Source organism: Quercus lobata, chromosome 3 (genome assembly GCF_001633185.2).
Source record: "Quercus lobata isolate SW786 chromosome 3, ValleyOak3.0 Primary Assembly, whole genome shotgun sequence".
Taxonomy (NCBI): domain Eukaryota; kingdom Viridiplantae; phylum Streptophyta; class Magnoliopsida; order Fagales; family Fagaceae; genus Quercus; species Quercus lobata.
Window position 1 is genome coordinate 29,974,516 of NC_044906.1, and position 25,326 is coordinate 29,999,841.

Genomic DNA, 25,326 nt, shown 5'->3' on the forward strand with positions numbered 1-25,326 from the left:
GTTTGCAGCCTGAAATATGGTTGTGATAACGGGATATTTTCTGTTGCTTAACTGTTTGAAGAACCGTTTACAGTCACTAAAAGAACATGCCAATGCTTGGGGCAACTGGACTTTTAATTATCTTTTGATGGTTTACAACCACTTATTTTTCTTAAAATGCATTGATCCCTAAATGAGATGTTCTTAATCAACAAAAAAACGATATTGTTTAATTCTGAGGTGAAAGAAATAGTTTCAACCATTGTAGCTGTATATGCTTTTATATTCCTAGAGTGACAAGAACACAAGGCTGGACAAGAACACCATATTCTTCAAGAGAGAAAAAAAAGTCATTAACCCCAAGGGAGAGAAAGATAGTGCTGATGTGCTTTAATTATTGTATTTGGAATAAGGCACTTATAATTTCTTACATGCTTACTTTGATGAGCTGGGATTTCCATACTCTTCTCAATCTAACTTGCAATCGATTTTGCAGCGGCTAATGCTCTGGATTTTGAAAGACTCAACCTGTAAACTTGAAAATGCATCCCCTGTTTACTCTGTTGAAGTTTCTGAAGTATGGAAGGTAAAAATATTCTTTAATGTCTATGCAATAATCATTACAAATTTGTATTCATTTCTGCAAGGAAGTTTGCTCTTTATGTTCTTATCATTATTAATTGTATTCCATTTCTTCCTTCTCTTATTCCTTGGATCCTTATATGAGTGAATGTCAGCTTCAGGACTGTATTCTTTTTCTAATTTACTTGAGTTGAGTGATCTTTGTAATTTTCATTCGTAAGTGTTGGTGTATGTCTTGTATACTTCCCATACTTGGGTTGCACCCCTTTTGCACTTTATTAATGAACCTTTTACTTATAATGAAGTTGCTTAGGAACGATAATTAGGTTCCAATTTTTTGGTCTGCTTGGTCTGTAGGTATAAATACTGAGATAAATTAGATTATAAATTTATAATGCCACTTTCTACTAGGCTGAGCTTTTTGGTATCAGTGGCATTATTGATTCATTTTTCTTAATAAATAAGCACAGTGTTTATGAGTGATTGCATGTGTTACACACTACATGAAATAGAAATGGGGCTGGGTGATTCAAAAACAATGTTAGTTAAGCACTAATACATTAATGTAAAATCCTTTCACACCCAAAAGCAAATTCTCTTAATTATGTGACTGCTTTTAGTTACAACTGCTGTTACTTATTGTTTTAGGATTTGTTGATTGCAACTGTGTTTTTTAAATGTCTTGAATATTTATACAAAGTTTTTTTTTTAATGTCTTGACAATGTTGTTGTGACAGGAAGAGCTTGATTGGAATGAAATGTTGATAAAGCGTTACATAGGAAGAGAGGTATACACCCTTAACTCAAAGCAGCTCAACTATGCCTTAATCCTATTGGTGATGACTTTATGGGACCTTCTCAATTGTTTTTTTCTTTTTCTGATAAGTTTGGTCAAACCTCTTCAACTAACACAGCTCTGCCACTTGTATTGATTTCATCCGTTCTACCATATCCCAAATCACTTCCTCATGTCTACCAATGTTATTTTTGGACTCCCTCTACCTCATTTCTCTTTCAATCTGAATTAAGAGTAAACACCCTTGGTATGTACTTTTTTCTTTGGACTGACTATAGTGGCACATGGGCAAGATGTTTTTTTGAATTTTTTATTATTATTAATCAGCATACTCTTTATATTGGAGAACCTTTGATTGTTCTCAACCCTGAAATTGGTGGGGGTAAAACTTGGTAGTAGTACATAGATCTGAAAAAGGATCTGTAATCTTCCTGTCACTTTAATGTTTGCAGATTGCAGAATGATAACATTGATAATCTGTGCCAACTACACATTGATAATCTTCTTCCCCCTACGAAAGGAGATATCTCATTGTCGTATTGTTTTGACGCTGTTCTCCAGGAATCAACTGAATACTCATGGTCTCTGTTTTACATTATACTAGCATTTCAGATACATAACAACCCCCCACCCCCAGAAAAAGAAGTATTTAAGAACTGTAGTTCACCAACATATGAGTTATTGCATTATGAGCCTTTCTTATTGTAGTACCTGTGTTCATGATGTCATTTCCTCAATCAAAGAAATAGACTATCTTTGTAACAAGAAATTTTGTGGTTTGATCACATATTAAAAGAAAAAGAAGAAAAAAAAGTGGTTCCATGCTGGTGCTTAACTTTTTTAAAGTATTCCAATGATCCTATTATATAAGAGTTTTTATCTTATGACTTTCATTTCAAGCAGGCACTTTGGCTTCATCGCCGCTTCCTTTCTTTGTGTTGGATGAAGCAATTTGCAACCAATCTCCATGATGTATCTTGCCATTCTGACCTAAAGATCAGCACAAGTGACAGCTTCAATTCCTTTATTGATAATGAGTTGCATCTCCTCAACTCTTGCTCAACTCTTCCAGATAATGACTTTGAGGATTTCCAAGTGCAAGCCACATATTCTGCCACTTACACATTATGGCTGACAAAGGTAAATTATCTTTTGTCTTTTTAATTATCCATTTTGTCCTGTCAGTTGGATGCTTAGATTTTCGTTATGTGCATCAGCAAATCCCGGAGTTTTGGTTTGAATTCCAAGAGAAGCTTACAATAGGAAATCTAAAGACTATGTTGAGCAAGGTGTGCCCAGAAAGGTCATTCCTTTGGGATTCTTTAATAGACTAGATGGAAACGCCTGACCAATTTGTGAAGGAGTAAACGTTATCTTTGACTCTATCTGATGTTTCTCATCTTTTTTTCTTTTATATTTTTTTCTTCTCCACTCTTTTGTTGATTCATGTAGTGATGATATTAACAATGTCTATTATTTGGTTTTCAATTTATGGGCAAGACTTAGGTACAGTACTAAGATACTGTTCCTTAGGTTCTGCTCTTAAGATTTTGTCATGTAGATTTTTTCTTATAGGATGGAAGTGTATTTTTTAGTTAAGTAGTCACATGGTTGAATCTTAAGAGAGGATCCTAAAGAATAGCTCTTAAGGTACTGTATTTAAGTTTTATCCTTAATTTATACTTTAAAATGGTGTAGACTATGTGAGTATGCGATGAACACTTTCTATATATTTATTGTGTTATAAAATTAATAACTTTTTTAAAATGGTATATTGAAATAAATTGATATCACAATATTTTGTTTGAATAGACAAACTAAAACAATCATTAAAACAAAATTGTTAACTTAGGTTTTCTCATGGTTGACAATGACTAAATTACTAAAAGTAAACTAAAAAATTAAGAGGCGAAAGTGAACAAATCAAATAAGGTATACTTGGATGTGAGTTAGGTAGTACAACAATTTTATCAAGACCTAGTTTCTTTGCAATAAAAATGGTGGCAATCAAATGGCATATCCAAATATGCCATTGAATGACGTGGCGAGATTTTTAGTTTGATCGTCTCTCTCTCTCTCTCTCTCTCTCTTTCCTTTGGGTTCAAATTATTGATTTTGGTATTTTAAATTTTACCACGCGTTTTTTGTTAGTATATTAATGGGAGAATAATTGAGGCATTAATTTAGCACATGTAAAGCTCATACAGTAAATTGGCCAAAATAAGTCTTTCAAAGTGTAATCATCACCACCTTAAAGTTTATGGGGCATATAAGTATTTTTCCCACAATTTTGTACTCAACCTTTTACACAAAAATCAACTTTCGCTAGCAAGCCTTTTTGCAAGTAATTTGTTCATTAGTGTAGCAATCATTGATGACATGCGAATTTGTTGTGTTTAGTAAATTCAGTTGTAATCGATCAAGTTGAACAAATATTATCTGTTAGAGTCAAATGTTGTAAGAGTTGGCAAATTTGAGTTAAAACACATTTTTGATGTAATTCAATCCTTAGTTTTTAGTGTCTAAATTGGTATTGAAGGACTATTTTTAAGACACAAGAAAATTGCTCAAGATTATGGAAGCTCAGTTGCCTCAACTCTTGGCTTGATTCCATGTGATCGATCAAGCTTTAATGAAGCTTGACTCATGCTTGACATAACTTGATCGATCAAGTTGTTGGATTTCAGAAACTGAATTTTCAATTTTAGCTTATGATGACTTGACCCACTTGGGACCTTTGCACTAGGATTCCCAAGGGTATAAAAGCTTAATTTTAGAGTCATCATCACAAGTGAGAGCACACAAATTAGGTTATTGACGCCAAAAGAAAATTCAAAATCATATTGCTACTAGTGCTTGTATGGATTATTATTTTAATTTTTACTCTCCTTAACCTTCCAGGATTTCCTTTGGATTGCGAAATTCCTTTAGATAGCAATCCATCTTATAGATATGAGATGAGATATGTTTTGTAGCAAAGGAACAGTTTGCAAATCCAAAGGTATTTTTTATGGTAAGCTACACATGTAACCAGTGAGTATTGAATCCAAAATCTCACTCTTGAACTTACTCTAACAAGGAGAGTAAGTATTATTTGTGCTACAGCTCCTTAGCTAGTTCTTTTTTATGATCACTACCTCTTTATTTTTTTGGTCAAATATTGATAATATCACGAGGCATGGCATTCTATATATGTCACCTGCAAACTATCTTAACTATAAAATAAAGAAAAAACAACATTGTTGGGACATTGGAAGCTCTAAAACCTCCACGTTTTGTTTAAACTGAATAATTTAGAGATTAGTAAATATAAATCACGCAAGCAATCAAACATGAAAGAATACACCAAATTTTACATGAAAAACCCTCTAGTGTAGAGTGAAAAACCATGGGATAAATCCAATCAATTCACTATAATAAAATAAAGATTACAACACTTAAGATAATGCCTACAACTTTAGTTCTAAAAAAATCAGGAAAAATATATAAGAATTTTAAATCTCTAGGAATATACATAATGTCACCACAAAAAACCAGAACCTGATCAAGATCTTACCTCACTGTCATTTATCACTATATGATACAATATGCAAGCTCTACTACAACTATGAAAAGGTGAATGCTGTGCACACAGTTTCAAAGGTGCCACTAAAACCTCCTTTGCATGACCATTTCCCTCTTAAGCAAAATGCGGTTACCCATATGGACCATAGTTTAGAGTTCAACCTGCAATAATAAACAAGTCGAAGGAATAAGAGAATAAAACAGATAGCATAAGACAAATTTATCATGATTTGCAGGTAAGATATTGTTGTAGTACTAAACATACACTAGTGCACTTCCACAGTTTGTTCATCACCCATTTTCTTCTATAGATTTTGTAATAGCTAAAAACATGAAAGCCAATTTCCATTTTCACCAAATTTCATTCTGTTTTTTTATTTTTATTTTTTATAGAAAGTATGCAATTCTCCAATTCATAATTAATCTCTTAAGAAAAGAAGCATATCTTGAATTTTAGCTTTACAGGTTTGCAGAAAAGTAAAGGAAATGATAGATAAACTGTTGTACATTTTAAATGGAAATTCGATTACTAATTCAGAGATAAAAGCAAAATAGAGTACATTAATTTCTTTGGTGTTCTATAATTACATATATCCTCAAGGAAATAAAATAAACTGTCGAGAAAACTCCCTAAGTGAGGCACGAAAAAAATATGCGCAAAGAAGTCACAAAAAACCAATAAGAAATTGATTCAATACCAAGAAGACTGATTGTTAATCCAACTAATGAGCCCAAGACATTTGACATCTTCATATCTAATGGTGGTCATTCTATGCACTCCCTTATGCCATGAAGCACTTATGCCTCTAAGACAATGAAAAGGCACAATCTCTTGACTTAGGAACTTGATAAATAGCAACCACGTAACCCTATAACATTAAGACTGGATGATTAGTAATTATAGGTTCAAGCTATGAAGGCTTCCCTCTTTCTTTCTAAAATAAAAGAGAATTATCACTTGTTGATTGAAAACAGATCTCAAGAATACAAAATTATGGATGTAAGGCTGAGTAAAGGTGTTATTAAAAAATTAACTAGTTTGCTTTTCATATGTCACTAACCCAGATGGACTACTAAAGAAAACTAGATTACAAGTTATTTATATTAAAATTTAAAATAAAATAAAAACTAGCTTACAGGTTAAGCTTGTTTGCAGCATCTTTGGAGTTATAACAGAACATTTTGTACATTAAGCCTTTTGCACAATGGTTAGATTGAATGAGGCCAAATGAGAACAGAAAATTTCGCATTATGTTCCAAATGAATGAGACCAAAACATTCCTATGCCCTTCAGGGATGGAAAAGTAATTGACTATGGGTTAAACAACAAATGCAACAGCATTAGAAGAAGAGAAAGAATAATATAAAGTTACCTTCTTCCTTCTGATTTTTTTCAAGCATATTACTGACTAATTTGGATGTATCCATTTTTTCATGTCATTCCAAATTGGGCAAATTCCATTTTTTAATGAGTAGCCACCTCCCGTCTACTCTCCCTCTCTCTCCCTCCACCCAAACATAGGGTAAACCATGAAAATTAGCAAACTAAATTCCAAGCCCTAAAACGTAAGGATAGAATTTACATAAGTTGAAAACTATTCAACTATAGAGGTCACCTGTCACCTTCCACCATATAATATGGATTACTTAGGAAATGTGTTTTAGTGGTTGGAAAATTCCATGAAAAATTAATTTGTAACTATTGATCTTAAATTTTATCGTTTTCATGTAATTATGTAGATTGTTATTTGTATTGGTCTGGTGAGGTGAAGTGCTACAAGTGTTAAAATTGAAGTTGGAAGTGGCAGAATTTCGCTCCAAAAATGGCAGCATCGGGCAAAATGTGATGCAAAATTAAATTTTAAAAAAAAGTTGGATAGAGAATTTGCCTCTCTATTCGTCTCCCTCTCATACGAGAGGAACTGTGAGAACCTGAGATAATTCTATTATTTCTTCTATGCTATTCCAACCCATACCCTTACTATATAAGGTTCCATATTCAACAAATTTTGCACACCCAATTCCTATCTGCAGAGCTAGAGAGGATTAAAAAATCTAAATCTTTAACTCTCATCAATTTCTCTACCTTCTCCCTCTCAAATTGTCAAATTTCATAAGAGGAGATTAAGACCATCACATCCATTGCTACCTTCAGAGTTTTGGTGTTGATTGGAGCTTGGGAATCATTGGAACAGTCTCAAAATTGCCAAGGAGAATTGGAGATTGTAATTGGAGAGGCTCAATTGCAGATACGGAGGCTCAAGTACATGGTTACTACTTAGCTTGGAGGGTTTTCTAAGTAATATGTACTATAACTATTCTCATTAGCAGATCATTTGGTGTTGTGATGCCACAAAGAGATTTTTCCTCTTCATAAACACTTCGGTGTTCTTGTGGGTGATTGATTTTTTGTTTATCCATGCATGCTTATGTTAATTGCCTAATTATGTAAACAATTGGTGTTTGAATTATATATTTAGCATAAGAATGACATTTGCAGTAAAAATCGGAGCCTAAATTGTTTGAATTACATTAGTGCAATTCTCAATACACTTGCTGCAATATGAAATGAAAAAGCAGTTTTTTAAAATTTTTTTTTTTCCCCTCAAAATGTACTGATAAGGAAAAGCACATAGATGATTGAGCATAAATATCGAGATAAACCTTACATTAGAAGAGTGTATAATCGAAATCGAACAAAGCCAATGTATTTGTAGTTTCTTCTTCTTGCCTGATGGATGGTCACCCACTGTACTTCGCACTCTTCCATGTAACGAAACACTTTAAACTGTAAGACAAGAAAAGAGCACATGTCAAGAGTTGAAAAATAAAGATAAAGAAGTATGGAGTAGGGACAGATCCTAGATTGCTTTTCATGTGTCACCAAATCAGATTGACTACTAAAGAAAACCAGCATGCCAGATTAAGCTTTTGTGCTGCATCTTTGAAGTCATAGCACAGCTTTCTACAAAAAGTCCTATGATATGATGTTAGGATTGAATGAGGCCCAAAGCGCAAGAAAGATTTTTCATGGATGTCTAAACTGAACAAGGGCAAAATATTTGCTTGAGCACAAATTATGCTTTCTCACATTTCAGAATTTGATGTCTGGTTTAAATGAGGCCAACAAAGTAAATTTTTAGCACGAGGTTTTTACAGACGGACAAGGCAATAAGAAAAAAACCATCTCCCAACAGAAGATTAAGAAGAATATGTAGATATATACCTTCCAATAAAAGAGAAGATAAGAAACAACAAACTTCTAAATTTCTCATCACATCTATTATATATATCACTGAAAGAAAACAAGAACAATATGCAGTGTAACAATGGTGGAAATGAAAGAACAGAGAGAGAGAATTTGTGAGATTGTAAAATATCTGCAACACTAACTGAATAATTCACTGTGTACATCACTCTATATATATAGAGTTAGAGATAGCTTAAGCTAACCAACTAACAATAATTTCACAAAGTTTGGGGGTAGTTACACTCTAATTACACACGTGATTAATGTGTTATTAGCAGGAAAAATATCTCAGCTGCTACTCTCTGTGGAAGGAACTCTGATGCTCATAGAGGAAGACAATGCCAGAGGATAAAATGACATTGTGTAGTGTTAATAAACAACAGCTGGCTTTCTGTCCAAAACGTCACCGTTTATATTAATGAGATACAGTGCCGTTTTGGTGTTCAGACATAAATACCATTGAGTAAAACTAGCCGTTAGGCACTTCCTCTATTCTTCTATCATCCCCCCTCAAAACTTTGTGCATCACTGTGAACAAGGTTTTGGAACTGAGAAATTGAAACCGAGACATGGGCAAACTCTTGGTGAAAATATCAGCAAGCTGATCATCAGTTGAAACATACTTGACCTGAAGATCCCTGCAAAGAACACGCTCTCAAACAAAATGATAATCAACTTCTATATGTGTTGTTCGTGCGTGGAAGACAGGATTAGTGGCAATAGCAAGGGCAGGGACATTATCACACCAGAGTTTGGGAGGAATAGCAAGAAAAATGCCCAAATCTTTAAGAATTTGTCGAAGCCAACAGAGTTCAGCAGCTGTAGAAGCTAGAGCATGATATTCAGATTCAGTGGATGATCTGGAAACCATGAGTTGCTTCTTTGCACTCCAAGTAATGGGATTAAAACCAAATACACAAGAAAACCAGAAATGGAACGATGATCATGAGAGTCACCAGCCCAATCTGAGTTAGAAAACGCAGAAAGAGAAAGGGGTCCAGGCTGAAGATGAATACCAAAGTGTTGAGTGCCAACAAGATATCGCAGGATGCGTTTAGCGGCTACAAGATGAACATCCGTAGGAAAAGACATGATTTGACATACTTGATGCACAGCAAAACTCAGATCAGGCCTGGTAAACGTGAGATAATGCAGTGAGCCAAAAAGACTACAATATACATGTGGATTAGGTAAAAGAGAGCCCTCATCTGGTACCAATATGATATGAGGGACACAAGGTGCCTTGGCAGGCTTGGAATTAAGCATATTGTGCTTAGTGAGAAGGTCAGTGATGTACTTGGCCTGATTGATGAAAAGTCCCTTAGGAGTGCAATGGATGTGAAGGCCAAGAAAGAAATGCAAATCACCCATATCCTTTAATTGAAAGGTTTGGCTCAATTGGTTGATAAGAGACTGAAGAAAATCTGGAGAATTGCCAGTGAGAACAATGTCCTCTACATAGACAAGCAAGTAAACCAGCATTTTGCCATGACGAAGAATGAATAAAGATGAATCAGCCTATGAGGATTCCAAGCCCATGTGGAGTAGTTGAGTGGAAAACCTCTCAAACCAGGCCCGTGGAGCCTGCTTTTGACCATAGAGGGATTTTTGAAGCTTACACACATGATTTGGGAACATGGAATCCACATAACCAGATGGTTGGACCATGTAAACCTCCTCTTTGAGATAACCATGTAAGAAAGCATTTTGAACATCAAGTTACGTCAAGGGACAATTGAATTATACAGCAAGAGATAAGATGATCTTCACTGTGGGAGGCTTAATCACAGGACTAAAAGTTTCATCAAGTCCACACCATACTGTTGATAAAATCCCTTAGCCACAAGTCTTGCTTTGTAATGACTAATGGAGCCATCGTTGTTGCATTTCAATTTGTAAACCCACTTGCAGGCAACAACATTCTGATAGGGATGAGGAGAAACGAGCACCCAAGTACACTGTTGTTCAAAAGCTTCAAACTCTCCATCCATTGCCTTGGACTACTAAGGATACTGAACTGCAATTTTGAAGTTGGGAGGCTCCAACTCTGTATTGTCAATCTTAGCAGTAAAGGCCTGGATAGCAGTGAAGGCCTTGGGTTTGTAGATTCCATTTTCAGATCTAATGGTCATGGAATGAGTATTGGTTGGAACAAGAGCTAACGCTGCAGAAGTGTTTGTAGTTGGCACAGACAGAGTAGGTTCTGCAGATGGGACAGATGTAGTGGGTGCTAAAGCAAGTAAAGGTGATGAAGATGTGTGCATTGAACAGTAAGACTGTGGAAGATGTAGTGGGTGCTAAAGCAAGTAAAGGTGATGAAGATGTGTGCATTGAACAGTAAGACTGTGGAAGACTGAGATGGGGAAAGGACAGGTGAGGTGGTTGGTATTTGGGAAGGAAGGACATGTGCTAAGGTCAAGAGAGGATCGGTAGTAGTAGACTAAGCAGGAGACTGAGTAGACTGTGAGGGTTGAGTGTGCTGAGAATTAGTAGGAATAGATGGAGGAGAGGTTTCCAAGGACTGACAGACATGGGAAAGAGATGAAACCCAATTTGAGGAAGCTAAAGAATCAATGAATAAAGGGGATTTCTCATGGTATAAGAACTCAAGTTCATTGAGCAACACATGTCTAGTAATGAATATTCTGTGAGAGGATGGTTCAAGAAAGATATAGCCCTTGGAATAGGCAGGATATCCGAGGAATATACAAGGCTTGGTGTGTGGTTGCAGTTTATGAGTGTTATAAGGTCTGAGCAAAGTAAAACATGTGCAACCAAAAGTCCTAAGATGGGTTATATCTGGTTTGGACTTGTATGGGACTTCCCAAGGTGACAAATTGTTTTAAGAGAGGGGTAGGAAGCCTATTTATGATGTGTGTAGCTGTGGAAACAGCATAGGACCAATAAGAAAGGGGAAGATGTGAGAGAGAGAGCATAGTAAGGGAACATTCAATGAGATGTCTATGCTTTCTTTTTGCTGTAGTGGTGTGTGTGTGGACAAGAAAGATGAAGAAGAATGCCTTGTGTGGAACAAAAATCATTGAAAGCTTTGGAAGTAAATTCACCACCACAATCAGTTCTAAAAATTTTGATTTTGTGTTCAAGGATATTTCCTACTGTGGCTTTAAAGTACTTGGATATGTTAAACACATCAGACTTGAATTTAAGCAGATAAACCCAGATAAATTTAGTAAAATCATCAACAAGACCAAATAGTATTTGTAATCATTGATGGAAGCAACAAGAGCAGGGCCCCATACATCACTATGGACCAATTCAAGAGGTCTAGAAGATTGGAAAACAGAATCTTTGAAAGGTAATTGATGCATTTTGCCACTGAAACAATGTCTGCAGTGTGTAACAACAGAATTTTATTTGTTACAGCATCTATACAAGGAGTTTTATTGAAGAAAAGTGAAGACAAAGATGAACTAAGTACTCTATCCCTAGGATGACCTAGTCTATGATGCCACAGCAGCAATTTATTTTATTTCTGGGCATGGAAAGCATGGTTGTGATGAGATTGAGGCTGAAATGAAGAAGATGTGAGCTGTGTAGATGAAGCTTGAACAGGTTTGGAGTAGATGGGATAAAGTCCATTCTTACTCAAGCCCTTGTAGAGGATTCTCCCTGTAGGAATATCCCGGATATGGAACTTATATACATCAAAATGGCATGAACAGTTGTTATGAAGACAAAGTTTATGCACTGAAAGGAGATTTGATGCAACTCTAGGAACATGAAGAACATTTCTAAGTTGAAACTTGTGAAATTTGGTACTGAGGGAAGAATTACCTGTATGGTTGATTGGGAGAAATTGACCATTTCCAACTGCTATCTGACCAGGCCCTTTGTAATGAGATTGGACTGACAGATTGTTGAGGTTAGCAGTGATATGGTCTAATGCTCCTGAATCAGTGAGCCAAGGATCTGAGTTGCCAATTATTGCAGTATTGGATGTTGTTGCCATAGCTGCCAATTGATTTGGTGGATTCTTGCCTTGGAATGCAAAATCCATTCTGTAATAGCAATCTATGGCCAAGTGTCCCATCTTGCCACAGATTTGGCATTGTGGATGAGTATTTTCAGTCTTATGATTCTGATTTTGTGACTAATGCTGTGGTGAGAAATTGTTGTTGTAGAATCCAGAATTGTTACCACTGTTGCCTTGCGAGTGAGGTGTGTAGTTGTTTGATCTACGACTGCCTCTACCTCTATTGTAATTGTTCCTTCCTCTTCCTCTTGCAGATCCTTGATTCAGATACATATTGGACTGTGAATTGCTTCCATTGCCATTTGGCTTTGAGTTGGAGGCAAACATTGCAAGGGAATGTGGAATAGAATCTGAATTGTCCATCATTGCTCGTTCTTCACTCTGCAACATAATTGAGAGTTGCTCATAGGAAATAGGATCACTTCTAGTATGAATTGCAGAACAAAAGTGTGCAAATTCTTTAGGTAGACCTCTAAGAACCATGCAGATCAGTACCTCATTGTCAACAACTAACTGCAAGAAGCTTATCTCTAGCTAAAGTTTTCCACACCTCCTAAGCATTTATGATCCCAACAACTAAAGAAAACACCTAAGGTGTTAGTGTTGAGTTGATCAAGGAAAGCAGAGCTTTATCTCTGATCCTCCATGTTTGGAACTCTGGAGTCACTGTAGTTGTTGAATTTCCTTGAGTATCAAGAAGAAAGGGACATGGTTGAGAAACCGAGTCATCAATGTGCTCAATCAATGAATAAGATTCCAGAATAGTCACCAGTTGGTGCTTCCATGGAATGTAGTTGCTGTAGTCAAGTTTGATAGACATCAAATTTGAAATTTTAGAAAGGAGAAGTAATGGTGATTGTGAAAGTATGGTGTGGCTAGTAGAGGGATTTCCAGTGTTGCTAATTGATGTTGTGGTTGCAGTAGCTGTGGAAGCCATGGTGTTTGGATCTGATACCATGAAAGAAAACAAGAACAATATGCAGTGTAACAATGGCGGAAATAAAAGAACAGAGAGAGAATTTGTGAGATTGTAAAATATCTGCAACACTAACTGAATAATTCAGTGTGTACATCACTATATATATATATATAGTCTAAGATAGCTTAAGCTAACCAACTAACAATAATTCTGCAAAGTTTGGGAGTAGTTACACTCTAATCACACGTGATTGATGTGTTATTAACAGGAAAATATCTAGCTCTGGGAAAAATATCTCAGCTGCTACTCTCTATGGAAGGAACTTTGATGCCCCTAAAGGAAGACAATGCCAAAGGATAAAACAACATCGTGTAGTGTTAATAAACAACAGCTGGCTTTCTGTCCAAAATGTCACCGTTTATATTAATGAGATACAGTGCCATTTTGTTGTTGAGACAGAATATATCCGGTGAGTAAAACTAGCCATTAGGCACTTCCTCTATTCTTCTATCAATCACCACTGGCAACCTTTTTTTTTTTTTACAAATTTATAACAATGTTACATTGATGGCTATTGCACAATTTTGTACAAATTGGACAACATGTTCTGCAGCACTAGCAACTAGCAAAAGCAAAAGCAAAATAAAATGAGAAGCAAGATGGAATTAAGTTTAGACAAAAGAAAAAGTTGTTATTCAAAATAAAATAAAATTAGAAATATTCAAACAAGGCCAATATGCAAATAATAAAAATCCACTTGTAAAAATTTCAGTAACATTCATTCTGAAACTTTTTTGCTTTTCAATAGATAAGCTTACAAGCATTCATACATTTCTAATATGGACTTCTCTCACAAAGTTGTGATTAACCTGTTTTTGAGAGATAAGCAAGATAATTAATTAATATTTTTATTCTAACATGGAAGAAATTACATGTGATTGGATAAGACTTGCAACACTTAATCAAGCTGAGGATGAACTTTGGCAACACAGACACACACACAAATCATCATCCTGAAATGAAGAAAATGGGCAAAATCCAGATAAACATTAAACCGTAAATGAAATAACCCAATCAAATTATTGAGAATTTGATAAATTCATCAACCTACGTTGTTAGTAATTATTTCCCAGTGGGAAATTTTGGCAGAAAATAAGAACATTAATTGATTTTTTTTTTTTTTTTTTGGGCAAAATAAAAGGAGGAACTGGGAAGAAGCAGAAAAAGCTACCTCATCGAACAACTTCTTGACCATCTCATTTTATTGTTTTCATGTTATTTGGATTGTTATTTGTATTCGGCTGGTGAGGTGAAGTGCTACAAGTGTTGAAATAAAAGTTGGAAGCAGAAGAATTTCACTCCGAAGAAATTGGCAGTGTCAGGTGAAATGCGATGCGAAATCAAATTTTGAAAAACAGTTGGATAGAGATTTCGCCTCTCTATTTGCCCAAGAGGAACTATGAGAACCTGAGACAATAAAAAAGCTAGAGATATCAACAATGCTCTTCTTTCAAAAATCGCATGGATGATAGCATCCAAACGAGACAGCCTCTGTATGTCCATCCTAAGGAGCAAATACAAAGTTCAGTCAGACTGGCTATTCAAGGAGCCATTATAATCAGCTTCTCCAATTTGGAAAGCTATTGAGGGAGTCAAGCCTATCATCATCAAAGGGGCTTGTTATGCTGTTGGCAATGGATCATCTATTAATGTATGGAAAGACCCATGGATTCCTTGGGTTGATAATTTCAAGCCTAAGCCTAAACATATTGATGCACCCCTCACTCATTTGATGGTATCGCAACTTATAGACCATGCCCAACATCAGTGGAACACAAGCTTGGTGCAAGACACATTCGACCAACAATCAGCTCAAGCCATCCTTAACATACACATCCCTCTCAGATTTAGGCCTGATAAGCTTATCTGGACTCCAAACAACAAGGGTAACTTCACAGTCAAATCAGCATACTGGTCAGCTCTGGACTCGGATAACTATCTACCTCAATCCAACCTCCCTTGGAAAAGACTATGGAATCTCAAAGCCCCGGAGAGAATGAAGATGCTGCTTTGGAGGATAGGCACCACTACACTCCCAACTAAGAAGAATCTTTGCCAAAGGATGCTAATACAAGATTCATGCTGTGCTCTATGTAAACATGAACTTGAATCTCCTATTCATCTCTTCATCGAATGCCCCATAGCCAAGGCGCTTTGGCTCTCCTGCTGTTGGGGCTTAAAGCCTGAGGAACACTCAATTCAATCCCCTGAATCCCTCATCAAACTGATCCTTGATCCACCCAAAGCGCCTTGCCCTGAGGAAGACCAGTGGCTCATTCCCCTTAATATGGCTTTTATCCTGGATGAAATTTGGTTCCTTAGAAATCAATCTCTTCACAAGGGGTCCCAGATTGATATGCAAGCTGCAATCACCAACATCCAATGAAAGTTTGCTTAATTCTCAACCTTGTTCCTAGCAGAGAAACCACCTGTAACTCATCCAGCACAGGTAGCCTCTCAGCTGTCATGGACTCCCCCCACACCCTCCGGGGAATGGATTAAAGTCAATACAGAGTAGTTGTTGCCAGCAACTATAAAGGTGAAGTTCTTAAAGTCTGGACCAAGATCATTCCTCCCTGCTCTCCACTTCTAGCAGAAGCAACCACCATCCTATGGGCTGTGCACTTGGCACTTTCTGAAACATGGAACCGAGTCATTTTTGAAGGCGATGCTAAAGTCTGCTTCGACTCCCTTTCCCCCCCTTTTCCAGCGCCAGACTGGTCCATCAGCAGCATCATCACCAACATATTATATATTTCTGAGTCTTTAGTAGTTTTTCCCTTGCTTGGGTTAAAAAAGAGTGTAATAGAGCAGCCCATAAGGCAGCTAGATTGTCTCTTGCTTCCCTAAAATGTTTTTGTTTCAATAATCACAGTCAGCCTGTCGCCTTAGCGTCTGTTTGTAAAGCTGACTGCTGTCTAGTTTAATTCAATAAAGATTGAAGATTATCAACCAAAAAAAGAAATGAGAACCTGAGACAATTCTGTTATTTCTTCTCTGCTATTCTAGCCCATACCCTTACTATATAAGATTCCATTTTCAACAAATTTTGCACAACCAATTCCTATCTGCAGAGCCAGAGAGGACCAAAAAAACCTAAATCTTTAACCCTCATCAATCTCTTTACCTTCTCCCTCTCAAATTGTCAAATTTCATAAGAGGAGATTAAAACCATCACACCCATTACTACCTTCAGAGTTTTGGTATTGATTGGAGTTTGGGAATCGTTGGAACAGTGTCAGAATTGCCAAGGAGAATTGGAGATTTCAATTGAAGGCTCAATTGCAAGTACGGAGGCTAGTGAGAAGAAAGGATTTGAGTAATCAATTGCTAGCAGGAGTTGGAGGCTCAAGTACGTAGTTACTACTTAGCTAGGAGGGTTTTGTAAGTCATTTGTGGATCGTTTGGTGTTGTAATGCCCTGGAGAGTTTCTTCCGCCTTGTTCTTGGGTTTTCCTCTTTGTCAACACTTCGGTGTTCTTGTGGGTGATTGATTTTTTGTTTATCCATGCACGCTTATGTTAATTGTGTAATTATGTAAACAATTGGGCTTAAATTATATATTTAGCATAAGAATGACATTTGCGGTAAAAATCGGAGCCTAAATTGTTTGAATTAGATTAGTGCAATTCTCAATACACTTGCTGAAATATGAAATGATAAAACAGTTTTTTTCTTTGGCCTTTTCTCAAATGTGCATTCCTGCATGAAAATAATAAAATATGCTTCATCACAAAATGAACTTCCCCAAGTTTTAGGATCTGATGTTTGGATGGAGAAAATGATAAGGAAAAGCACATAGATGATTGAGCATAAATATCGAGATAAACCTTACATTAGAAGAGTATAAAATCGAAATCAAACAAAGCCAATGTATTTGTTGTTTCTTCTTCTTGCCTGATGGTCACCCCCTGTAATTCACACTCTTCCATGTAACGAAACATGTCAAGAGTTGAAAAACAAAGATAAAGGAGTATGTACAGATCCTAGATTTCTTTTCATGTGTCACCGAATCAGATACTAAAGAAAACCAGCATGCTAGATTAAGCCTTTGTGTTGCATCTTTGAAGACATAGCACAGCTTTCTACAAAAAGCCCTATGATATGATGTTAGGATTGAATGACGCCCAAAGTGCAAGAAAGACTTTTCATGATGTCTAGACTGAACGAGAGCAAAATATGCTTTCTCACATTTCAAAATTTGATGTCTCGTTTAAATGAGGCCAACAAAATAAATCTTTAGCATGAGATTTTTACAGATGGGCAAGGCCGTTAGAAAAAAAAAAACCATCTCCTAATTGAAGATTAAGAAGAATATGTAGATATACCTTACAATAAAAGAGAAGATAAGAAACAAAAAACTTCCAAATTTCTTTTCACATATATTATATATATCACCACTTGGCAACTTTTTTGTTTTTTTACAAATTTCTAACAATGTTACGTTGATGATGGATACTGCACAATTTTTTACAAATTGGACAACAATGTTCTGCAGCACTAGCAACTAGCAACTAGCAAAAGCAAAATAAAATGAGATGCAAGATGGAATTAATTTTAGACATAAGTTATTCAAAACTAGCCTCATCACACTCGCTCTGTGGCGTGCAATGAGGCTCTTTTATTTTTATTTTTTATTTATTTATTTATTTTTTTGGGTCTAGTGTCATAATATTCCATTCATCTCAATTTTTAGATTATAACCCAATCGAACAAACAAACAAAAAACTTGGAGCTGTCATTTAACGATGTCATCTCAATTTTTTTTTTTGTTTCATTCTTGTTGTTACTTGTTAGTGCAAAATGAGCAAGATGTTTGAAACTCTTGGCCCTCTTGGCTTGGAATGGTGTTTCAGCAAAATCATGGATTCAGAAAAAAAAAAATATATATATATATATATATATACCTACCAAAAACAAAGGGAGATTTGAAAAGGTAAAACAAAAACAAAAAGGTGAGATTAGGGATTAAGAAAACTAGAAATTCAAAAAAAACAAATACAAAAATACAACAACCTGAGATTAGGAATTAAGGAATCCGGAAATTAAAAAAGAAACCGTGAGGCTTGATAAAGAAAAAAAAAAAAGGTTTGGAACGTGGTTTTGAAGGAAATATACAAAGTGGACTGAGATTTTTTTTTTAAAAAAAAATTGGATAATTTTGTTTTGAAGACACGGATTTGTAGAAGAGTGTTTTATTTTGTAGGCATTTTGAGTGGAATTAGAGATATAGTTTTATCGGGTTGTCCTCAAATTTTGTCTCTGTTAAACCTAGGATCTAGGAATATTTCTAAACCATATAAAAGTCTAGTTCAAAGAGGAGAATCCTATTATAGATGATATAGATAAAATAAAATTAGAAATATTTTAACAAGGCCATATGCAAATAATAAAAATCCACTAAAATTTCAGTAACATTCATTCTAAAACTTTTTTTTTTCTTTTCAATAGCTAATCTTACAAGCATTCACACATTTCTATGCTAATATGGATTTCTCTAAAAAAGTTATGAGTTGTGATTGACTTGTTTTTGAGAGATAAGCAAGATAATTAATTAATATTTTATTATAACATGGAAGAAATTACCTGTGACTGGATCAGACTTCTGCAACATTTAACCAAGCCAAGAATGAACTTTGGCAACACACACACACACAAATCAACATTGATAAATCTCTACTTGTAGCTAAAATTTGTGAACCTAGAAACGTAAAGATCGATGGCCCTCTTCTTTGTCATCAGACATGCTCTTCTTCATCAAACTCTTCTTCAACATCCTTGTATTCCTCAAACTCTTCTTCATCATCCTCTTCGTTGTCAACCTCTTTGTGGAAAAAGTTTATTTTCCTGAAATGAAGAAAACAGGCAAGATCCATATAAACATTAAACTGTAAATGAAATAGAGAGGTGTAAGCATTGGAGTCGTTTTCTTTATATTCAAATAAGTAAGATTTGGTGACATGTTATGTGAGTACAGCAAAAAATTACAATGAGAATAACCTAATCACACTACTGAGAATTTGATAAATTCATCAAACTACATTGTTAGTAGTATGAATATTAATTGATATTATTTTTTGCAAAAAAAAAAAAAAAAAGGAGCCGAGAAGAAGCAGAAAAAGTTACCTCATAGATAACTTCTTGACCATCTCTTTGCACATCAATAAAATCAATCCTGATATTTGGGATGTGGGAAATCTTGGACCAGTCCTCTCCTGTCCCTCTTTGGTAACGCTTGCAGAGAATTGAATAGCTATCCACCCAAAACTCTTGCAATGAAGTTTTAAAAAGGAAGTCCGGCAGCGACTTTAACTTTGGACAGTCGCAAATTTCCAACCTTTGAAGACAGGGCATTATAATCATACAAGCTTCCTCTTCTTGTCCTCCAATCCCAATCCATTCTTCCCATTTATCCAAACACATAAACGAGAGAGTTTTCAAATTTGGGAATATTTTTATTACACCATCTTTCTTGTTTTCAGATTCTATTCCCAAAAATTCAACACCAACCTTTTCCAATAACCAGGTGTCACTTATATGTAAAAATTCAAGAAACTGAAGCTTTCCCAGAGGAGGTAAACGCTCTAAAGTTGAGCCAAACCTCAGATTAAGCCTTTTCAATTTGGCCAAGGACACCATCCAATTAGGGAATATAGTGGTGCGGGAGCACAAATGAATTGTTAAATTCTCCAAGCCCGAAAGTGGCTCTAAGGCATCCAGTACCGATACATCCGTCTCTATTCTTCCTCTATAATTTTTTATGTTCTCTGCAGAAAAATATAGATCCAAATCATAAAGGCCTATCTTCTTCTTAAGCTCTGCATTTTTGACCTCACATGCATCTACCACATTACCCAGCCCATATATTTTAAGAGTTCCTTGAAGGTGGTTCAAATTTTTTAATTCTCCGAGTTCACATCTTTGGCTGTCATCCTTGCCACCTATAGAGAAATGACTTAGCTTTGGAAGAGAGCTCAGTCTCCTAATCCCTCTTGCAAACTCAAACGGATGGGTCCAATAACCTTCCAAAATAAGATGTTTTAAGTTAATCAGTTTACTCATCCTCAGTGGCAATTTCTTGAACCCATTTTCACTACCAATTGAAATATTCAAAATTTGTAGATTGCATAGATTACAAATGGTTTCAGGCAATTTGTCTACATGGCAATTAGATATTTTGAGATACCTTAAATGTATCAAATCTTCTACTGCATCCGAAATTTCCTTTAGTTTACCATATTGACCACTCAAATTTAATGCCCGTAAACGTCTAAAATGATGGAACAACTTGGACAAATTATGATCGCTATAACCTACAACAATGAGGGTGCGTAGATTTTTTGCGCTATAGATGGACTCAGGAATTTGAGCATTATTTGGAATTTTTAAATACAAATGCCGAGCATTTTGAAGATCTGACCCCAACTCTTCGTAACCATTGATTGTGATGCATTCGTTTTTTGCCATGAATTGTGCCAAGTCATGCACTATATCATGCATTTTGTACCTGATAATCCTGTCACTATATCCATAATCCCCTAAAACTTGAAAGAGAGAGCGAATGACTAAAATTTCAAAGTAATCTCTTGCCATGATTCTCTCCTTGTTTGCATTCGACTCAATATAACCTTGTGCCATCCACATGGATACCAAATCCTCTTCACAAAAGATATAATCTTTTGGAAAGACAGCACAATATATAAAACATCGTCTCAGTGGTGAGGGCAAGTCATAATAACTCAGTAACAATGGTGCAAAAAGACCTTTTTCAACGTCTTGTAATTCCCACAATCTACTATAAAAAACCATCTCCCATTGTTCCTTCCGACTCTTGAAGCGCATGAGACTCCCTAGCGTCCTTGTAGCAAGAGGCAAGCCTTTGCACTTGTCTGATATTTTCTTGCCAATCTCTTCTAAATCCTTACGTTGCTTAGAATCCCTGTCTGAAAATGCTATTGTACTAAATATTGACCAGCAGTCATCATCAGACAATTCCTCCAAATCGATCCTTTTTGCACTTCCCATAATGTCTGCAACTCTACTTTTACGTGTAGTGACTAAAATTCTACTGCCTTGGGCAGCATTTTGGAGTGCAAGTCTAAATGGCTCCCACAAAGTGGAGTCTTCAGTCCACACATCATCAAGGACAAGAAATAGCTTTCTTCCCCAAATTGATTCACACATTTTATCCATTAGACTTGACCATTGAGTAGTGTTGGAGTCATTATCTCCAAAAGCTTTAATGATTTCTTTTGCAACCATAAACTTATTGAAAGGATCAGAAACACAAACCCACATTTTTTTCTCAAAATGGGCAGAATTCACCTCACTATCATTATATGCTAGTTGAGCAAGAGTGGTTTTTCCAACACCACCCATGCCCACTAAAGAGATGACATGGGGGCTTCTTTCTTCTTCATTACCCCTGCCCAATAGGATGCTCACTAGATCACCCTTAACCTTATCACGACCTAGAATGTTAGACACATCAACATGGGAATCTGTTGGTGGTCTCACAACTTCTTCATTGCCACTAGTCAGTACAAACTGGTACATATCCCCCTCTCTGTCAATCTCATCTAACTTTCCAATAATTTCTTTTATCTTAAGAGCAATATCTCGACGCTGAGAAACAGTAGAAACTGAGGAATTTAAGTTGGTTAGGGACCATACCTTCCTCCTCTTAGCAGTACGAGTTTCAGCTTCTTCTTCTTTCTCAATATCTTCTTTGATCTTGGCAGTGTTCCACTCATCCAACACGTCGCCCATCTCGTAGAATACGTCGTTGAGCCTTTCTAACCAAAGCTTCACAGCTTTCTCCTTCACTTGCCTTTCCTCTGCATCGTTGAGCTTTGCCTGGATTGCTTGGAATTTGAGTTTAAGCTTTTCGACTTCTTTCTCGACATTTACAATGGCCGTGACCTCTGAAGCAAAAAATGAACCAAGCCGATCCTTGAACTCTGAAGAAATGAGTGAACCAAGCTGGTCCACGATGGTAGAAACAAGAGCCCGAGCCATACTTAGAAGTGAAACTCTCTTTTTTCTTTTTTCTTTTTTTGATAATCAAGAAAATGAACTCTTTTTGATTGATAGCACAAATACAGACACAAAGAGACTACTGATGAAAGAGCAAATTGGTTGAGGATGACGATTGTGGAGGACAAACCCAGTATGCAGATGTAGCTGCTCCAAAGGACCAAAACCAATGACCAAAGCTGTTTACTCCACCCGGAAATTAAGTTTATCTCAGAGGGGCCACCTTCACGAGCTCGTATGTGGTCTACGTGGTATATGTGCCGGGTCTCTCACACACTGGTGGGTCCCAAAGTATGTGGGCCCACCTCTGTGTGAGAGACCTGGCCGGGTGAAAGATATAATTTTCGCTCCTTTCACATGTGTTGGTCAATAACCGTAAAACACGCATCCACCGTCACGGATTCAGAGAATATTAAAAAAAGACAATTTAGTTATAAAATTAGTTGTAACTCAATATCTTTTTATTAGAAGTAAATTTTGATGAATCTATCATCAGATTACATCTTTTTCTTATATCTTTCATACTTGCAAAATTTCTAAAAAATTAAAAATCAATAACTATGTCATCAATAAATTATTTAAATTGTAAGTTTTTGCAACACGTGCTCAAAGGTTCTTCTATTTTTTTGGATAAAGATTAATAATTTGCATCTATTATATAATTTTGAAATATATATATTTTTTATTTTTCAAACAAATAAAAATGATAAACTTTAGAGATAAGTAATATCTTTAATTTATTTTTTGAATATGAAGGAAAAGAATTCTAAATTTTAGGAATTTTCTTTTTGATTCAAATGAAATTTGTTATTTAATATTTATAACCCTATTTTTAAATGATATTACTCTTCATTAATGAGGATATTTTTAAACCACATAAACGTCCACTTTAAAGATGGGAATCTTATTATATATAGTACTAGCCTCTGAGCATACGCATTAGAAGCTCTTCTATTTTTTTGGGTAAAGGTTAATAATTTACATCTATTATAATTTTTGAATTTTTTTTATTTCTCAAACAAATAAAAATGATAAACTTTAGAGATAAGTAGTAGCTGTAATTTCTTTTTTGAACATGAAGGAAAAAAAAATCTTAAATTTTATTTTAGGAGTTCTCTTTTTGAACTCAAAATGAAATTTGTTATTTGTCATTTATGATCCTATTTTTAAATGAAGTTATCCTTCATTAATGAGAGTATATTTTAACTAAACAAAAGTCCAGTTGAAATAGAGGAATTTTCTTATATATAGTATAAATATAGTAAATAATATCTGATTGATACAAAATTTGACATATGTAATAAGAGCATTTAGTAGAACATGCAATTCATAAAGTTTTAGCCTTCTAGGCTATAACAAGTTTTATAACTAAACTTTGTCCTATTAAAAATCATGAAACATATACAAAATTTAATTAAATTTTTAATAATTCAGGGGCCGTTTGGTAACATTGTTCTAGTAACGTTGTTTGTATTTTTTGGAAATATATGTGAATGAAAAAGTATATGAAAATGCGTATAATATTGTTTAAAAATTGAAAATATTTGTTTAAATATATGTACCAAATGGACCCTCCAATAATTGTAGCCTTTGGAAAAAAAATTTAGTGGTATCCCTACCACCTTCATTCACTGTAGTTAATTAAATCCACGCGGTATGATCTATCCACCAACCCAAAAAATAAAAGAATTTCCCTACTTTCTACAAAGTAATGAACTTTTTTATTTTGTACTTTTTATATTTTTATTTTACTTTGTCTCTGTACTCCATGATATGGGACCCAGAAGAAAATTACATTTAAATCCATTCTGATGCTTATGCTTCACCACATTTCAAAATTGGATTAGACTGTTCCCTTCAAAAAAGGAAGGAAAAAAAAAAAAAAAAACTAAATTAATCAAGCATAGTTCTTGCGGGAGATTTTAACGAATTGCTATCGAATGTGGTAAAATGGTCTGTATGCCCATTTTACATATTAGATGCATTAAGATATTGTTTGCATGATTTTATATTTTGGGCTTTTAGTGGACCAAAATTTCCTTGATGTGTTCTTGCCTTTTTTTTTAATAAAAAATAATTAAATAATAAAAAAAATTTACTTGATGTGGCGTGGAAATTACTTACCAGTTTCCATATGTCCACCTACCTAAAAAGTAGAAATCATATGAAATCAAAATTATAATTTTCTTAGAGCATCAACAATAAAGGTGTTAAAAAGCCTCTGTGGGGGTAAAGTTCACCAGTCAACAGTGGGCCTTGGCACCCATGCGGGGCCCAATCATGACAAGAAGTGAGGACATGGCCAGAGGGCTTCCAGCCCAACCCTGTTGGGCCGGGCCAGGCCTGTTTAAGAGGCGTCCGAGGAGGAACGTCTCCTCGGACGCATCAAGTGGGACTCCAACACAAACCCTTCACATAAAGGGAAATCGTCCCAAATCGAAGGAAAATGCTGAACGTACAGGGGGGCAACCACAACTGCCGCATTAAATACAAGAAAGCTACTTTTTCAGCCGCATTAATGTGGAGAGGACAGGAGAACAGTACTATCTTGGCCAGTGCAACTCACAGAAAAGGAGGATGATGTCTTATGGGACAGGCACTCAAGTAGAGGCCCAGACGATCAACAAGTGTAGGGCCATTATCATTCGAAGGATGCTATATAAGAGAAGAAAACCCCCATGATCAGGGGATCGGAAGCCAGAGAGAGCAAAAAGTAAGGAAAAGAGAGAGAAAAAGAGAGAAGTTCTATAAGAAAAGTTCAAGTTGTTGTTTCATGAACTGCTATCCCAGGAAGCTTAATAAAACGTTCCCACGTTTACATGGTTGCATGGCTTACTGACAATTACGTGCACTCTGTCTTGACCTAGTTCTTCGACCCACTCTCTACAAATTCATTGTTGAGGGTCTTTTGGGCCAGAGTTGCCTGCTCACTGGGCCTGGGCTCCAAAATCCGCCCTTACAATTGGCGCCGTCTGTGGGAAGAATTTGTGTCTCGACAAGTCAACGGCAAGAAATGGAAGGATTAGGCCCGCGCCAAACTGGACATGTAGATTCTCAACGGCAGGACAATTTTCTAAATGTCGAACGAGGGAACAACCAAGATAACAGACGAGAGGGAAGCGTGAACACCTCTTATACGAGTAAAAG

The 25,326-nt window shown here is 35.7% G+C and overlaps 2 protein-coding genes across 10 annotated transcripts in view; one reads left to right on the forward strand and one right to left on the reverse strand.

Moving 5' to 3' along the window:
* LOC115981440 (protein prenyltransferase alpha subunit repeat-containing protein 1-like) overlaps positions 1 to 2,908 on the forward strand; it is a 39,794-nt gene extending 36,886 nt beyond the window's left edge. For 4 of the 5 annotated variants that reach the window (XM_031103581.1, XM_031103588.1, XM_031103580.1 and 1 more), the window contains exons 6-9: positions 476 to 565; positions 1,299 to 1,349; positions 2,261 to 2,497; positions 2,575 to 2,908. In XM_031103581.1, the coding sequence (XP_030959441.1) occupies positions 476 to 565; positions 1,299 to 1,349; positions 2,261 to 2,497; positions 2,575 to 2,691 (495 nt within the window). In that variant the 3' untranslated portion in view covers positions 2,692 to 2,908. Of the gene's footprint in view, positions 1 to 475; positions 566 to 1,298; positions 1,350 to 1,809; positions 1,939 to 2,260; positions 2,498 to 2,574 lie in introns of those variants that run through there. The other variant, XR_004089358.1, reaches the window with a different exon arrangement.
* Positions 2,909 to 4,746: 1,838 nt separating this feature from the next.
* Positions 4,747 to 22,389, reverse strand: LOC115981439 (putative disease resistance RPP13-like protein 1). Of its 5 annotated transcripts, XM_031103577.1 has the most exons (7): positions 19,270 to 22,389; positions 18,730 to 18,990; positions 14,017 to 17,068; positions 11,967 to 12,546; positions 8,629 to 8,809; positions 7,591 to 7,709; positions 4,747 to 5,083 (listed from the first exon to the last, which is right to left on the reverse strand). In XM_031103577.1, the coding sequence occupies exons 1-2, from the start codon at positions 22,159 to 22,161 to the stop codon at positions 18,961 to 18,963; spliced, it is 2,922 nt and encodes a 973-aa protein (XP_030959437.1). In that variant the 5' UTR covers positions 22,162 to 22,389; the 3' UTR covers positions 4,747 to 5,083; positions 7,591 to 7,709; positions 8,629 to 8,809; positions 11,967 to 12,546; positions 14,017 to 17,068; positions 18,730 to 18,960. The 5 variants fall into 5 exon arrangements, with proteins under 5 accessions (XP_030959437.1, XP_030959435.1, XP_030959436.1 ...); XM_031103575.1 differs by lacking the exon at positions 8,629 to 8,809 and having other exon boundaries at positions 14,017 to 17,054; XM_031103576.1 differs by lacking the exons at positions 8,629 to 8,809; positions 14,017 to 17,068.
* Positions 22,390 to 25,326: the final 2,937 nt, after the last annotated feature.

Bases quoted from the DNA above. Each gene is read 5' to 3' on its own strand.
- LOC115981439 (XM_031103578.1), bottom strand. From the start codon at position 22,161: ATGGCTCGGGCTCTTGTTTCTACCATCGTGGACCAGCTTGGTTCACTC. The intron at 18,991-19,269 runs GTAACTTTTTCT...TCTTCATTTCAG, and splicing joins GTCAAGAAGTTATCTATGAG to GAAAATAAACTTTTTCCACA.